We start from the raw sequence: 17,386 nt of genomic DNA, 5'->3' as shown, positions 1-17,386 counted from the left end.
CACGGAAGATAAAGTAGTGTTGTCTGTGTTGTTAACGCCGTTCAAGATCCGCACATCCTCCACTACCCTTCACCAGAAGGTTAATTATATAAATATAAAGATAAACTCAAACTGCCAAGAACTTAAAGACTTTAAGATAACCCAAGTAAATAATATCTTAGTTATTATGTTTACGAGGGCAGAAACAAGTACTGTAATACTTTCATAATTCATATTTAACTACACCTTGGGAGGGCGACACTCTATATCACACCTTCAGGCTGACGTGTAGCCATCACTGTATCACACATTGCACGCTTGACCACCCCCCTCCCCTCCCGCCTCCCGACGTCCTTTGAGAACATTCCTCCTCACGATGAAGAGTTCTTGTATATGCGAACGACTGTATTGTTTTTCAAAGTTTAGGTTCGCCTACAAACAACAAATAATATATCAAATTTCTTTGCCACAACTGACCTGAATATATCAGTAGACGGCAACCTGAGCATATAAAGTATTAAGATATGTGGAATAAGGGAAGTTTACGTGTCTCTACAGGTCAGTTGTTTGTGAACGATGTTCCTGCAGAGAGCGAGAGCAGCTATAAAGATGGTACCCATATCTACATCCTGAAGGGCACCCTCTTTGATTCCAAGCAGAAGATCACTAAAGCCTTCATCAGGGAAAACTCCTTTAATAAGGAGCTCAACGGACCTACAGGACCTCCTTTGGACATCCCCAACTTTGACCCAGTTATCAGAGCCCCGGCACCACCACCCCCTGGAGTAGTTGGACCTCCAGCTGTCCCAGTCATTCCTAGTCCCCCAGCACCACCACCATCAGCGTTCCGTGAGTTTGTCAGAGCCCCGGCACCGCCTCCGCCAGCCTCCTCCGACGTCATTATATTTCCCAGTAGACACGGTCAGGTAAGAAGTGACGTTTGAACCTCGTTTCCTTTCCTTGGATGACGTTTGATTACACTAGCGTCCACAGCCAGTCTAATACCTCCTTATGACCTGACTTCACATGACTTGTCCTTCACTGCCCCTCAAAACAATCATTTCTCCTTCACACCATTCTGGTAAATGTTCTTCGTTTTAAACTTTCTTTTTTCCAAAATGACTTTTCCTTGAAATAATAACAATAACAATGAATGACTTCAAACCTACAGTATATTAATCAAACTTAAACCAAGTTTGTTTGCTAATAGAGCATGGAATTTTAGGATGTAGTTGTCTATAAACAAGTGCTCTTCCTGTCTTCCTCAACCTGTCCTTCATTAGTGCATTTGTTGTAATTAGTCACCATCGCCCTCAAAGCCATGCACTGTTATCATGTGCTTCAGCTATTCTGTATTTTAGTTAATAAGAATACATTAACGTACAGTACATGTCTTTCTGACTACGATACAAATAATACCGCTTCTGTATATTTTGATCATTATATCCTTAGCATTAGTTTCCAGCTCTCACAGATTTCAACCATCATTTACTACTGTAGCCAAAATGTATTTTAGCCTTGATATACAGTAGGTTTACTTTATTTAATCTGACTTATATAAATTTGATTGAGTAAGTCTGTGGAGTGAAACTATACTGTATTACAATAATTAAATAGATGCATCTACTTAAATTATAATTCTATTAGGTCCTTAAGTCATGGGTGTTTTTTTATATAAGCTATAGAAGCATGTGAGTCATATACATTAGATGTGCAGAATCAAATTAGATAATATGATTTGTTACAGTCACTGACACACTGTACCTCAAGTCTCATTATTACTGGAAGGATCTGAATTTTATTGTGCACATCATCTTAGCTTTGCAGAACATGTACAGTTGTTCGCAGTAGATAGATTCCACATTTGTAGCATCTTTGAATACTTGGTGCATGTTTTATTTTTTTCTAAATTGGTTTACTCTAAATTGTAACTTAGAATATTAAATTCTACAATTTTTTTTATATTTGCTCATCAAAATAATTAGTATATAATGGGTAGTTTAGCATAGATGGATTAATTAATTTATAATTTCTCTTTATGTACAGTACATGGTACATCTGTTAAGCACCTTTTAAGCTTTGGCCATAATAAATTACACTAAATTATTGTATCTGCTATTACATACTTTAATAAAATTGTGTGATAAAGACTTTCTTTTTCTTCTGTCCTTTCTGACGTCATTTTAGACCATTAACAGCCAGATAGACCTGCATGACAAGACTTCCTGACAGTAAATGAAGTTTGTTTACACACCAATCTTCCAATTGATGGCATGTTGGTTGTAAAGAAATTATGTGCTGTATGACTGAACTGAAGCCAAGACTGGTAGTTTGACAAAATTTATGACACTGTAATGTTTACGAGAACTACTTCATATATCATGTACAGTACTTATACAGTATTATGTTTGTTAGTGTTAACTTGGAGTGTAAAGAATCATTTTATATCACCAGAAAGTTGTGATTAAGCTTGCTTCACATTTCACCAAAGTACAGTACTTAAGAGACGAGAAGTTGCAGGTATGACGTAGACAATAGATCCTTAAGACAACAAATGGACTTTATACAGTACAGTACATGCACCTTCATTCAACATCAGAACCGGCAGATGTATTAAATAACCCACATCGTGTATTTTAATATTTTACTACGTATACATTAAGGAGTAAAATTAAATCAACTAGAAGACATATCATGGACATTTGTGGTCCAATTTAATCATCAGTATAATAAACTGAAGCAAGCATAAAGGTTCAAGTTCCGATCTGTGAGACATGGGGCGTATGGATAAACATTTAACTGTACACTAATACCTGTACACCGAAACAAAATATAAAATATCGTGCAGGTTTTTACGATGTTCGTGATTTATGACTTCAAACTGAGAGCGTACCGTTATTGATATTACAGTATACTGTACTTATCATAATTTTTTACAGCTTAACAGTAGGCTACATAGTAACATTTTTCTTATCTAATTAAAGTTACGTTTTAATAGTTTGGGTTACTTGTAATGTTTCGTTCAACAATTTCTTGGACCAACTGACAAGAAACACAGTGGACTTGATAGTATTATTCTTGTAAGGCAGAGAGAAAATACACAGACATGATACAGTACAGACGCTCCAAACGACGTAAAGAAGCTCAGAAAGATATATTCTGGACAAAGACAAGACAATAAATGAATGGGTGTGATTTCAGTCCAGTACACAAGACGTCAATGTAAGATAATGGAACTGACATGGTAGTGGGCCGGACACACAGTAAGAGGGAAAAACCAACATTGGACGGATATCCTCGGTTAGATCCTAAGAGATAGGAAAAGACCACGAAGGAAAAAAAATAGTCTATCAAGTGGATAGATGAAATTAGTAAGGTTAGAGACAATCAATAAGCAGCAAATGTTGAAGATAAAAGGAAACAAAATTTTAGAATCTATCGACCAATTAGTCTTCTATCAGTTGTGTATAAAAGGTTTATGAGAAAACAAACAGATTTCGGCCAAAACCCAAATATAACCAAACAATGGAACAGGTAAGGTTTAAAAACAAAGTAACATAGTCCATATACAAAAAAGTCCAAAAAATATTCCAGAAAAACAATGATTATAAAATGCCATTAGGCTTAGCTTTTAAATACTTTGAACGCCCAATGATTTAAATAGTTACGTTGCCATTACTTGTTACCTACAAAGAAATACTGTTCCTCTACTGAAGATGAAGAAACAGAAAAAATATAATAAAACTCAGAGAGGAATGTATTAACGTAACTCTAATTCTCCAGAACTGTCCACATCAATGTTGTATCCACTATTTATGTTGTCATCTCACACTACAGCTTGGGGGTGTGTGGTGGGAGGATGGTCTCTTGATTCTGCTTGGGAACTTCAGTCACAGCGGGGGAAGGGGCCCCTCTTGTCTGATATTATCACAAACAGAAAGAATGCAGAAAAAACGGAGGGAATGGAGTGGTGAGGATGGAAGGGAAGAGAAGGGTGGAAAGGAGGGAAAGGGAACAACGCTGACCTAGATCTTGCTTATCATAATTTGGACTTATTTCAACAAATGGACGGACTTTCTACACACAGTACATATACATGTAGCTTATCAACAATATATATATATATATATATATATATATATATATATATATATATATATATATATATATATATATATATATATAATATATATATATATATCCTGGCGGGTTGAGGTGTTGGTTGTATGTATAAGTCAGCGTGCTATTGGGCTAATGAAATATATATGGATCCTCGTGTTTCGAAGCCGGATTTGGTAAAACGTTACTCTGACGACTTAAGTGATACGGGTAGTCCCCATTAGAGGTTCACGGCGCCATAAGCTCGTTGAACAGGCTTTGTGTGAAATATAACAAAGTCTAGGACTGCTTTTAGTATCCTGGTGGTCCAGCGGTTATCGTTCCCCGGTCACATTCATGGGCAAGTGGGCCGTGGGTTCGAATCCTGTTGGGTTGAGGTGTTGATTGTATGTAGAAGTCTGCGTGCTATTGGGCTAAATATATATATATATATATATATATATATATATATATATATGTAATGGTCGTTTCCAAGAATTGAATAGTGAAAACGGTTATACTTTTTAATTCAAATATTTTTTCTTCGATGAGCTGTATATCTCCAATTCCTGCTGGGTGTACTTTAGTGTGGTTCACGATCACCTGACAGAGGATCAGGCAGGTGTCACCACGAGATACTGTGCCTTCCACAATCAATAAAATTAAGTAGTGCACTATGGTTTTACAAGCTGTTACAGACGTGTACATTATGTTGCAGTGGTGGTGACTGGTCAGATGAAACCCGCTGCTAATAGACACAACCTTAAAGAGCAGGTTATGACTGATGCTCATGTGACTTACAACTACAGTGGTTGTATATTATTAACAGACATATTTTTTCCTCCCCTGCGGTGACTCACATTTCTGAGACAATACAAACGCCTCCTCGTGTAGGCCTACCTCAGGTCTTTGCTTGTTAAGTGGTCGAGTGCGATGCTTTGGACAGCGACACACCATGAAGCTGTTTGTGAACACTGTGACCTTGTTATTTTTTTAAGATTTAATATGATATAGAACATGGTATGATTTAAATCAGAACAGTTACATGTTATATTATTATGCCGCAGGAGTAATATTCGTACATATATAATAAGAACGAGGAAGGAAGGAAGATTGACTTTCGCATGTGTTAGGTTTGTGTTGGTAGTAAGCGAGAGAACATCCATTTAAAGTTCCTGGGTTGGAGTACTGACTGAAATGACAAATTGGTTGTCATCAGAGAAATGACGATGAATATAGCGGTATAATAGGGCAAGGATAGATACCTGTAGGTTTTACTGTGTAAGGAAACTGAAAGAGATGGCAATGATGAGGAGAGCTTTTGATGTAAAAATAATAATAATAATAATTAACGGTTTATTGAAAGAGCTTGGCAGCCAGAAGGCTGAAAATATACAGTTATATAATTGAGGAATGGGTTTCGAATTACAAATAATATACAAATAACATAAGTGATATAAATAAGATATATAATAACTAGATGGGGAAAAGCTCAAACTACAGGGCATTTCAACATAGTGACAGTGCAAGAAGTAGTATTTACTGGGAGTGAATACACTGGTTTATTACAAGTTATTGATAATTTTTACAATGGTTGAGACTGGGCTGTTCTTATAGTGATCAGTTCGTGCACGTATGGGCTGGATGCGGTTGTGGTGTCGAACAGCAATTCTCGGGCTAGGGATCTCAGGTGGTAGTAGGAGCCGGTGTCGAGGATGGTGCAGAAGCTTCTTACCAAATTTGCAGATGAGGTCGTGGTGATGGTCAGTGAGAGTCGAAAGGGTCAGTGTGTTGAGCGCTTCTTGATATGTGGAGTAGGAAGGGGAGAGAATAATCTTGCATGCCCTCTTTTGCACTTTTTCTAGGTGTTTACATTGTGTGGCATTTAGGGAGGAAGACCAGGTAGGGGAGGCATAGGTGAGCTTCGGAAGTATGAATGTTGAGTAAACACTGAGGAGCTCGGGTGCAGGAACTCCGAGGGATTTGAGTCGGCGGAGGAGGTGGAGACGAAAACTGGAGGATTTGACAACTTCACTGACGTGTGTTTTCCAATTTAGTTTGTTGTCTATGGTGACGCCGAGGAGCTTAGTGGAATCTACAACCTGGAGTGTGTTCGGACCTAAAGTAATGGAAGGGGGTGGGACAATGTCGGAGGAGAGGTTGATGTGCATAACCATGGTCTTGGTATGGTTGATGGTGACGTGGTTGTTGGTGGCCCAGTTTTGGAGACTGTTCAATAAATCCTGAAGGGCGGTATAGTCGGGAGCAGAAGTGTTGACGCTGATTCCAAGTGTGGAGTCGTCGACATATTTCCAGCGATCGGGGGTTTCTCTTAGGGCATCATTGATAAGCATAAGGAAGCAGAGTGGTCCCATCTTGGTGCCTTGGGGGACGCCACAGGTGAGTGACTGAAAGGTGGAGACAGCCCCTCGGAAGCGTACAGCTTTAGTGAAATCAATGAAGGCGACAGCTACAGACGTTTTCCGTTTCTCGAGATGGCGGTATATGTAATCGAGAAAGCTGACAAGACAGTGAGTGGTGGAGGAAGTTTTCATATTGCCAAATTGCTGAGGGTCTACGACTCCTGCAATATCAGCATAAGCCTAGTCGAACACAAAACTTTCACAGATTAGGCTGGGTATTGGGGTGATTGCAATAGGTCGTAGCTGATTTAAGGATTGTGGGCTGGTTGACTTGGGCACTGGTGATACATAAGAGGTCTTCCAGTCAGCTGGGCATCTGACTTGACTGAGAGAAGCATTGATGATGGAGCATAGGGGTTTAGCAAGCTCCGGGGAGAACTCCTTGAAGAGTTTCATTGGTAAGTCAATGGGGGTGGTAGAGCGTTTTAATTTTAGGTTGTCCAGACGTTTTGCTACTTCAAATTCTTCTACTAAGTCAGTGGGAAGGGGGGCTGGTAGGTAAGCAGGGAGAGTGGTTGTGTCAAGCCGGGAGAGCGTCTGGCATATAGTAGCGAAATGGTTATTTGATTGCTCAGCTGCGTCAACATTAGTGAGATGGCTAAGGAAGGGGAGGGGGTGTGTCTTATTGTTTAGTCCACAGAGTTCTTTATGCTTACCATACCATTGACTGAAGTTGGTCTGCTTCAGGTGTTGTAATTTGGTTGGGTAGTGGGACTTCTTTGCAGTGCGTATTTCGCAGATGACTCGGTTGCGAAGGGACCTGTAGCGGATGTGGTCATTGAGATGAAAGACTATGTCTCTCTGTTGCATAAGTCTTTTGATCCGAGGGTGTGATCCAGGGCAAGTCAGCTGGGTGAGATCTGACGGACTTCTCGGGGAAGAAGTGGTGGTGAGCTTCCGTGGTGGTGTTGGTATAATTTTTCCATGTTGTCTGTGTATAGGCTTCGTGCGCAAGATTTCATATAGGAGCATTGTATCACATGTTAGAGCAACACAGCTGTTGTTAAGTGACAAGCAATTATCCGTATTCTCTTTCTAGCTTAAGTTTGTGTTTAGATAATATCATATACAGTTTTACACCAGCGCTAGGTTGGTTTGGGTTAAGTTCTGTTGGACTGGTTCTTTGTGCACCAGGTCGGTGGCAACCTGCACGGGGCACTAAACATACACAATTGCCAATATATCCTGCCCACTGACTCTTCAGAATTGGACTCATTCAAATTCAGGTTAGAATTTAATATGTTGAGGATTACGTGCGAGGCATTCTCTTTATACTTATGGCTGAACCTACATAAGCAGAGGAACATAATCAAATTTAATAAAAGTAGCAAGAGGATGTGGAGGAAATTTGATAGGAAGTATAAATAAGTGATGTCTCGATATGATGAGCGTTATGTTGGGTGTAGAAACAATTGCTCTGTACTGGAAACCTCGGCCCAGATCTTCCTCGGAGAAGTTTTGTTTACAAAAGTTTTCATAATTTTGAAGATATTTATCAAACGAATTGGCTGCGTAGTGATATGCTTCTAGCAACTCGGGAAACGCCCAGCAATGTGTGGCCAGGCGTGTAAAGTTACGACTGGCATTAGCTTCCCGCACTTACCATTGGTAACCAACCTTTCGTTCACATAGGACTGGGCGAGGTAGTCTCTCCGCTACACTGAACAAAAGTAACGGATCATGAACAGTGAATATTTCCCTTGAGTGTTTAAGCATCGGCGACACAGGTACACACTCTTACTCATATCCAAACTTATAAGCAATATTCACTTTCAATATTAAGACCTGATAAATCGCATGATATTACCTTGGTAAAAGTTGATGGGAACATTAACATAATAACCTGGAGCAGACAAATGGCAAAATGAATCCCTTATCTTAATGCATATGATGAAAATACATTCCAAAACGCAACTATCTATAATCATATCTGGCCAAGACCAAAGACACAGTGAGATTTTAATCTTTACACCTTAGAAATATTTTAGGTAGTATAGAATAAAAGACCTGGATCACATTTTTCAGCAATTGCCTTGTCACGTTTCTCAATTAGGTACGAAATATTTGTATTGGGCGTTGACATTTTAGTGTTCGCTGTGTAATCAATTCCTTCCAGCAAAAATGAGATTAATCTTCACTCTTTCAACCATAAAAACATCACAGATCGGAGAAGTAACAGAAACGCCGTGTTCATTACGGTGTTAACCAGAGTGTCTTACATTATAACCTCAGTCTGGAATCACAGAAGCTCGTGCCGCGGCTCACCTTAGCAGCAGGATGTCTTAAGTGATTTATTGTACGAACAGTTCAAACCCTAATTCAGAAACTCCTCTATGGATGGCTAAGCACCTGGGATGATATACTCGTATTCCCAGGACGGTGAACTTCTCTCTCGCTGTTGATCACTTTTCGTTCTGGGAATTAAACTCTATTTTCGTAATTGTCATAGCCTCCACACTGTTGATGTCTCGTAGGTGTCATGGCCTCCACACGGTTGTTGTCTCGTAGGTGTCATAACCTCCACACTGTCGTCTTGTATGTGCCATGGCCTCTACACTGCTGTTGTCTCGTAGGTGCCATGTCCTCCACACTACTGGTGTATCGTAGGTGTTATGTCCTCCACACTGTTGATATCGCGTAGGTGTCATGGCCTCCACACTGTTGATGCCTCATAGGTGTCATGGCCTCCACACTATTGATGCCTCGTAGGTGTCATGTCCTCCACACTACTGGTGTCTCGTAGGTGTCATGGCCTCACGTTACTGCTGTCTCGTAGGTGTCATGGCCTCCATACTACCATTGTCTCGTAGGTGTCATGGCCTCACATTACTGTTGTCTCATACTGTAGGTGCCATGGTCTCATGTTACTGTTGTCTCGTAGGTGGCATGGCCTCACATTACTGTTGTGACGTAGGTGGCATGTCCTCGCATTTCTGTTGTCTTGTAGGTGGCATGGCCTCCACACTACCATTGTCTCGAAGGTGTCATGGCCTCCATATAAACGAAGTGCCAAGGCCTCCACTATCCTACTGAATAATTACAGTAATTACAGTTATAATTCAGTAATTACAGTTTGTCATCACGTTACTGCGACACAAGACATCACTAAAGTATTATTATGGTGATGTAACTTTGTATCTTATCATAATGCACATTGACGTAGCGTATCCACCAAATGATAAGCCAAAAGGTTAAAAAAAGTATATATGATTAATTATGAGTTGACATTAAAAACAAGCGCGTATGTATTTTGCTTTACGAGTTTATTCAAGCTTGTATACAGCCATGTGTGTATGTAGTCCTGAGGACACACACAAACACATACACACACACACACACACACACACACACACACACACATACACATTAACAGGTATTCATTTTAGTTTATTTTGCATATAATCTTTATCTCCAGGGTGATTTACAGATAAGGTATTCATATTAATGTTAGTCCCCAGCAATGTCATACTGTATATCCCTTTTTTTTTCAACATTGTCGTTTATTCTAATAAGGTCGCGCACTGTGCACTTGTAAATACAAGTATGGACGCACTCGCCAGCACACACACACACACACACACACACACACACACACACACACACACACACACACACACACACACACACACACACACACACACACACACACAACAGCCAATAGATAATATTCGTCTCACACCCTAACAAGGCCTTAAGACACACGCCCATTTCCCCTTCCTCGTCTTGCTTCACTACACAGACTTGTAACGTCGGTCTATACTTGTGGCTCACCCATTAAAGTAACCTCCATAAGTGTTGACCCTCCATAAGTGTTGACCCTCCATAAGTGTTGACCCTCAATAAGTGTTGACCTCCATAAGTGTTGACCTTCCATATTCTATTAGTGTTGACTCTTCCATAAGTGTTGACCCCATGACCTCCAAAAGTATTGACCCTCCATAAGTGTTGACCTCCATGTGTTGACCCTCCATAGTGTTACCCTCCATTAGTGTTGACCCTTAAGTGTTGTCCCTCCATAAGTGTTGACCTCCATAAGTGTTGACTGCCTATAAGTGATGACCTCCATAAGTGTTGGCTCCCCATTAGCGTTGACTCTTCCATAAGTGTTGACCTTCCATAAGTGTTGACCCTCCATAAGTGTTGGCTTCCCATTAGTTTTGACTCTTCCATAACAATGTTGACTCTTCCATAAGTGTTGACCTTCCATAAGTGTTGACCTCCATAAGTGTTGACCTCCATAAGTGTTGACCTCCATAAGTGTTGACAAGGTGTTGGCTCCCCATAAGTGTTGGCATAAGTGTTCCCATTAGTGTTGACTCTTCCATAAGTGTTGACCTTCCATAAGTGTTGACCCTCCATAAGTGTTGGACCTCACATAGTGTTGACCCCCATAATGTTCCATGACCCTCCATAAGTGTTGGCTCCACTTAAGTGTTGACCCTCCATAAGTGTTGGCTCCCCCATTAGTGTTGACTCTTCCATAAGTGTTGACCCTCCATAAGTGTTGACCCTCCATAAGTGTTGATCTCCATAAGTGTTGGCTCCACTTAATGTTGACCTCCATAAGTGCTGGCTCCTCATTAGTGTTGTGTTGACCTTCCATAAAAAATGTTGACCTTCCATAAGTGTTGAACCACAAGTGTTGACCCTCCATAAGTGTTGGCTCTCCATAAGTGTTGACCTTCCATAAGTGTTGACCTCCATAAGTGTTGACCCTCCATAAGTTGGCTTCCTTTAGTGTTGACTCTTCCATAAGTGTTGTCCATAAGTGTTGACCTCCATAAGTGTTGACCTCCATAAGTGTTGACCTCCATAAGTGTTGTTGGCTCCCCATAAGTGTTGGCTTCCAAGTGTTGACCTCCATAAGTGTTGACCTCCATAAGTGTTGCCTCCAAGTGTTGGTTCCCATAAGGTGTTGACCTTCCATAAAGTTGACCTCCATGTTAACCTCCATAAGTGTTGACCTCCACAGGTGTTGACCTTCCATAAGTGTTGACCCTCCATAAGTGTTGACCCTCCATAAGTGTTGGCTGACCCCATAAGTGTTGACCTTCCATAAGTGTTGACCTTCCATAAGTGTTGACCTTCCATAAGTGTTGACCCTCCATAAATGTTGACCCTCCATAAGTGTTGGCTCCCCATAAGTGTTGACCTTCCATAAGTGTTGACCTTCCATAAGTGTTGACCGTCCATAAGTGTTGACCCTCCATAAGTGTTGACCTTCCATAAGTGTTGACCCTCCATAAGTGTTGACCCTCCATATGTGTTGACCCTCCATAGGTGTTGGCTCCCCATTAGTGTTCACTCTTCCATAACCAGTGCTGCTTCGTAAGAGAAGGAAGTGAGGTGAAGAGGGAGGGGTACCTAGGCTCTTTGTGGTGTAAGTGAGGGGCTGAGGTGGCCAAAAGAATAAATAAGAATAATAAAATTAATAAATATGTACTTGAATAATCCAAAGCCAATGTGAAGTGGCCCTCACTGTCCCTCCAGGAAGAATAGTTATTCAACACTAATGATATATCCAGTTTGGACATATCAATCAATCATTATAATATAAACACGAGAAATACGCCAGAGGTGATCAGGTGAATAACAGAGGAAAAATTTAAGTGAAAGGAGCAATATTCACAATAAACGGACTGGATTATTTTAATGCAATATAGTCAAGAAAAGGCAACGGAGAGCGGGAAAAAGAAAGGGGTAAAATATAACTCACGAGAAAGGTTACTGAGAGGATAAATTGCAAGGTATACATTAACCAAGAGAAAATTAGCGTAAAGGATTGATTAATTGTTAGACTTTAAAGGTGACGCTCGATTAATATGCAACGGGACTTGCGTAAAGCCGGACACACAAAGCTAGGTCACTTCCCCATGACCCCTTCCCGACCTTATCTGGTTCTGTCGTGAACGAATCTCACGTATCTTTGGGTCTCGTGACCTTATCTCACGTACCTCTGACTCTCATGACCTAATCTTATGTATCGTGGCCTCGTTGTAGGTCACGCTTGTAATAGGTCATTCTCTTACCTCAGGTGGGACGAACCAGGAAGAACCGCAGTGTTTTTAATCACTCGTGATGCTGGGTGCGCTTTACCTCAGCTTCGTGTTCTCCGGGTAATGGTAGCTAAGGAAGGGAAGTAAAGATAACAGGAAGGAGATAAGGTTGAAGAGAATGATCAATGAAAGCAGGAGAGAAGAGATCTGATGGAAAATAGGAGGAGGATGAACAGAGATGGGAAGTAAGAAGCATTGGAGAGAGAGAGAAGTGACATGTCTGATGGAAGAGCAAAGAATAAAGGAAGAAAGGCAGAGGATCGTGCAGAATAATGGTAAACAGATAAGCGTTAACTGAGTAAACTACAAAATCGTCGAGATGTTAACATAAACTTCAACAGGAGACAAAACAATATTAGTTGAGACAAAACATTAAAATTGTTACACATATCATTGAGGAAAGAAAAATCTGAACAAGAAAAGAAAACATGGGTGAAGAACAAAAGTGAATAATCCGTCACTGGGTTCGTTGAGATCCATTAAGACAAACGATGTGGTGCCCCTTGTTCCTCTACGTCTACAGTCACGAGTATGTCTTATCTTACATCATGTTCACGCTGCGTGTTATAAAAAGTAGAATTGAATGGTACTGACCAGCAACTAATACCCCTTACATTTGTTTTGACAAATATACATCGTTTCCGTCTCCAGGTGTTAGGCGAAACGCGTGCAAAGGGTGAGGGGGTGTACTCGGTGGTTGTCCAGTTTGTTTGTTGTCATGTTTAATGGTCAGGGCAATATCTCAGGCACTTCCTGGGGTAAGAAGCCGAAAATTGGACACGGTAGTGACCAAATGCTTCGGCAAAAATGTTTAAAGTTTTTTTTACTCATTTTTTACACTGACCCCCTCCTCACTCATTCCGTCTCCAGATAATGCACGAAGTACAAGATGGTGTGCATTTAACCAGTGATGTTGGTCTCGAGACCCTATTCCAAGTCTCGGTCTCGGTCTTTGATATAATTCGGTCTCCGAGTTTTTCTCGAGACCTTTGGAAACCACAAATTTAGTCATTAATCTTCAGGTCTGTTGGGAAGATGCTATCAAGTGGTTAATTTTGGGTTCAGATGGGGGAGGAAGACCTGACCTAACTTAATCCATTAACTGGACCGGAAAAAGTTTTATATTACAGTATGGTAAATCCGTCAATCCGTCAATTATGAGATACAGAACTACAGTATGTGCAATTGTGCATGTTACCATTACGAACCACAATATTCTTGAGACACACGCATAATGTAACGTTATTCATGTATTTTTTTCAATTAGTTGTCTTAAGAAGAGACGATACCATAGTCTTTTTTTTTAAGTAAATTAAAAACCAAAAAGAAATGTTGTTCTGGTACGCACTCACTGGTACAATAGACACAATATCCCTTACTCTTTACTGGCACCTCAGCAATGAATCAGGGTTGAGTCAACAATGAGTCGTGAGAGGTTGACCCTCTTATTCGCTGTCAATTTTAGAGTGTAGTCATTCAGGCGGAACAGCAAAATACAGTTAGGATCTGAAGAGCAATTGTCAACAAGAGGGGCTTGATATAGGCTACTATTCCTTTACCACACAAGAAAAGTAAAAGTCCTTAAACTTCACTGAATAAGATCATGCTTACCTAATGACATGAACATGACACGTAAGATAAACTAATTTTAGCACCAACTATCGACCTTAATCTTTTTCTTGAAATTTGTGCCAAATATTCACAGATTGATAAAGTTAACTCAAGAAAAGGAACATTACATTCAAAACTTCCATCAACTTTCGCTGAGAACGACTCGCGTGTACATGATACACTGAGAAAGTTGATACTGTACACTTAACACGACACCAAAATGTGGTCATACACTAACAGGTTACACTCGAAGCAAAATTCCTGGATCTAGACAAGCATTTGAACTACATATAGTCTCCCTCCTAAGGACAAGTATTTTAACTACTCTCTTACAAGGACAAGTAACGTAGATTCTTTCACAAGAACAAGTAACGTCATTAACTCTCTCTCAAGGACAAGTAACGTAGGCAGTCTTTAGCACAAATATATAAAGCCCTTTTATACGCCCCCAAAGAGACGAACAGAAAAGGAAACGTTTCACTCCAGGACAAAGAGTCTTACCAGAAACCATCCACAACAAAAGTAACCAAACCAGACACCTTGAACGGGACAATGAAGTTTGGCTAACACCCAGGAAGCAGCGGGCTCCCTACCTTTCCCTATCTCCTTAAATTTATATAACCTGTACCAGCCACCCGTCCAATCAGCTGCTGGTGTCCATACATGTTCATTCTATTGCAGCTAAATATAACCATTCCACGCTTAAGAGGAAATGAGCTGCTTGAAAAGGTATTGGACGCGACACCATCAGATATTTTTCTCCAGATTTGATCCCATGCAAGCGAAGTGGCTAGTTTCGGGTACCCCTTTACATCCTGTGCAAAGCATAGCGCAATAGCATTAAAGCGCCCAATAGGGGAGTTAATGCTTGCCTTCTTTGGCACATGGCCGAGGATGAATGTTAATACTTAAACCCCACACATGTCGACCCACCACCTCACATTGTCCTACAGCACACAACACACAATATAACACTACACCATGAAGCACACCTCCATACTGCACCACACCACACATGACACACTGCACCACATCATGATTAACTGCACCACACCGTGATACACTGCACCACATCATAATACACTACACCACCACTACACCACACCATGATATACTGCACTCCACCATGATACACTGCACCACACCATGATACACTGCACCACACCGTGATTCATTGCACCACACCACGATACACTGCACCACACCAGTCAATCATGAGTGGTCCAATGCATCCCGGTGTTTTCTACACCACACCATGATACACAGCACCACACCATGATACACTGCGCCACGCCATAATACACTGCACCACACCATGATACATTGCACCACACCACGATACACTGCACCACACCAGTGAATCATGGTGTGGTGCAATGTATTCCGTTATATACTGCACCACACCGTGATTCACTAAGCTACACCAAGATACGCTGCACCACACCATAATACACTGCACCACACCATGATACACAGCACCACACCATGATACACTACACCACACCATGATACACCGCACCATCCCATAATACACCGCACCACCATGATACACTGCACCATGATACACCACCACACCATGATACACCGCACCACACCAAGATACACTGCATCACACCATGATACACCGCACCACACCATGATACACTGCACCACGCCATGATACATTGCACCACACCATGATACACCGCACCACACCATGGTTACACCGCACCACACAATGATACACCGCACCACACCATGCGATGCACATTATACACAGCACCACACCATGATACACTGCACCGCACCATGATACACCGCACCACCACGATACACCGCACCATACCGATACACTGCACCACACCATGATACACTGCACCACACCATGATACACTGCACCACACCATGATACACCGCACCACACCATGATACACTGCACATGATACACCGCACCACACCATGATACATTGCACCACACCGCATACACCGCACCACAACATGATACACCGCACCATACCATGATGCACCGCACCACACCATGATATACAGCACCACACCATGCACTGCACCACACCATGATACACCGCACCACACCACGATACACCGCACCACACCATGATACACCGCACCACACCATGATACACTGCACCACACCATGATACACTGCACCACACCATGATACACTGCACCACACCATGATACACTGCACCACACCATGATACACTGCACCACACCATGATACACCGCACCACACCATGATACACCGCACCACACCATTATACACTGCACCACACCACGATACACCGCACCACACCATGATACACCGCACCACACCATTATACACTGCACCACACCATGATACACCGTACCACACCATGATACACCGTACCACACCATGATACACTGCATTACACAACACTTTACTCTTTCAACCTGCCCACGAACACCCATAATATGAAAACTTGCTTAAGTGTAAACGCATTTGTGAAAACTTGCATGTACACAGGAACGACAGAAGTAGACACATATGGAGACAATTTAATAAAAAAAACATTTTTGAAATTTCAACAAGACATTCGTGTTACACTCATACAATACGAGTGTGATCATGAGTACAAATTCTGCTCACATTGGAGATACAATAAAGACAACACAATGGCAGGAGTACAGAAAGGGAAGGTCAAGGTGGGTGACAAGAGACAGTGAAAGTGATCAAGTAAGTCTGTCCTCGTCCGTCCCTCACTTTCCATTGTAGAAATTGGCGATAAAGAAAACGGGGACAAGGGTGCGATACTCCGCAACGCTGAAAGTGAAAGTATTGGTGTCTACTATGGCACTAGATCCATATTATGATGTTACACAATGGCGCTTTATGTATATAGTGTAGTGTACATTACGTCATGAAGATTGTAATCTACAACAACAATAAAACGAGTCCGTCACTATGAGGACACACCTGTATAATGATGTCTAGCACCATACACTGGCTTCTTTTCTGATGTGTAATACATTCAAGATGATATTAAAATTTGTTCTTTGAAGAAGTACACATGTGAACCCCATGCATAAACTTTGCAAACCATAAAAGGACTTTTAACACGTGCTCTAAGTTAGTTCATTCACTAAACATCAACAATTAAAAATCAAGATATACATCTCACCAACACTAACGCAACGTCAAGACTACACAATCACATTACTCGCACAGCTGACTGACTCACTAGTAACACAGGAGGGGGT

The 17,386-nt window shown here is 41.2% G+C and overlaps 1 protein-coding gene across 1 annotated transcript in view; it reads left to right on the top strand.

The window, feature by feature from the left end:
- The window catches only part of LOC121862392, a 30,963-nt gene extending 28,834 nt beyond the window's left edge, over positions 1-2,129 (top strand). The window contains exon 3 of the mRNA XM_042360658.1: positions 538-2,129. Coding sequence (XP_042216592.1) covers positions 538-923 — 386 coding nt within the window. The 3' untranslated portion in view covers positions 924-2,129. The remainder of the gene's footprint in view (positions 1-537) is intronic.
- The last annotated feature ends 15,257 nt before the right edge of the window (positions 2,130-17,386 follow it).

The sequence above is a fragment of the Homarus americanus genome, unplaced genomic scaffold (genome assembly GCF_018991925.1).
Source record: "Homarus americanus isolate GMGI-L3 unplaced genomic scaffold, GMGI_Hamer_2.0 scaffold31037, whole genome shotgun sequence".
Lineage (NCBI taxonomy): Eukaryota > Metazoa > Arthropoda > Malacostraca > Decapoda > Nephropidae > Homarus > Homarus americanus.
This window is presented reverse-complemented; position numbering and strand designations above follow the sequence as displayed.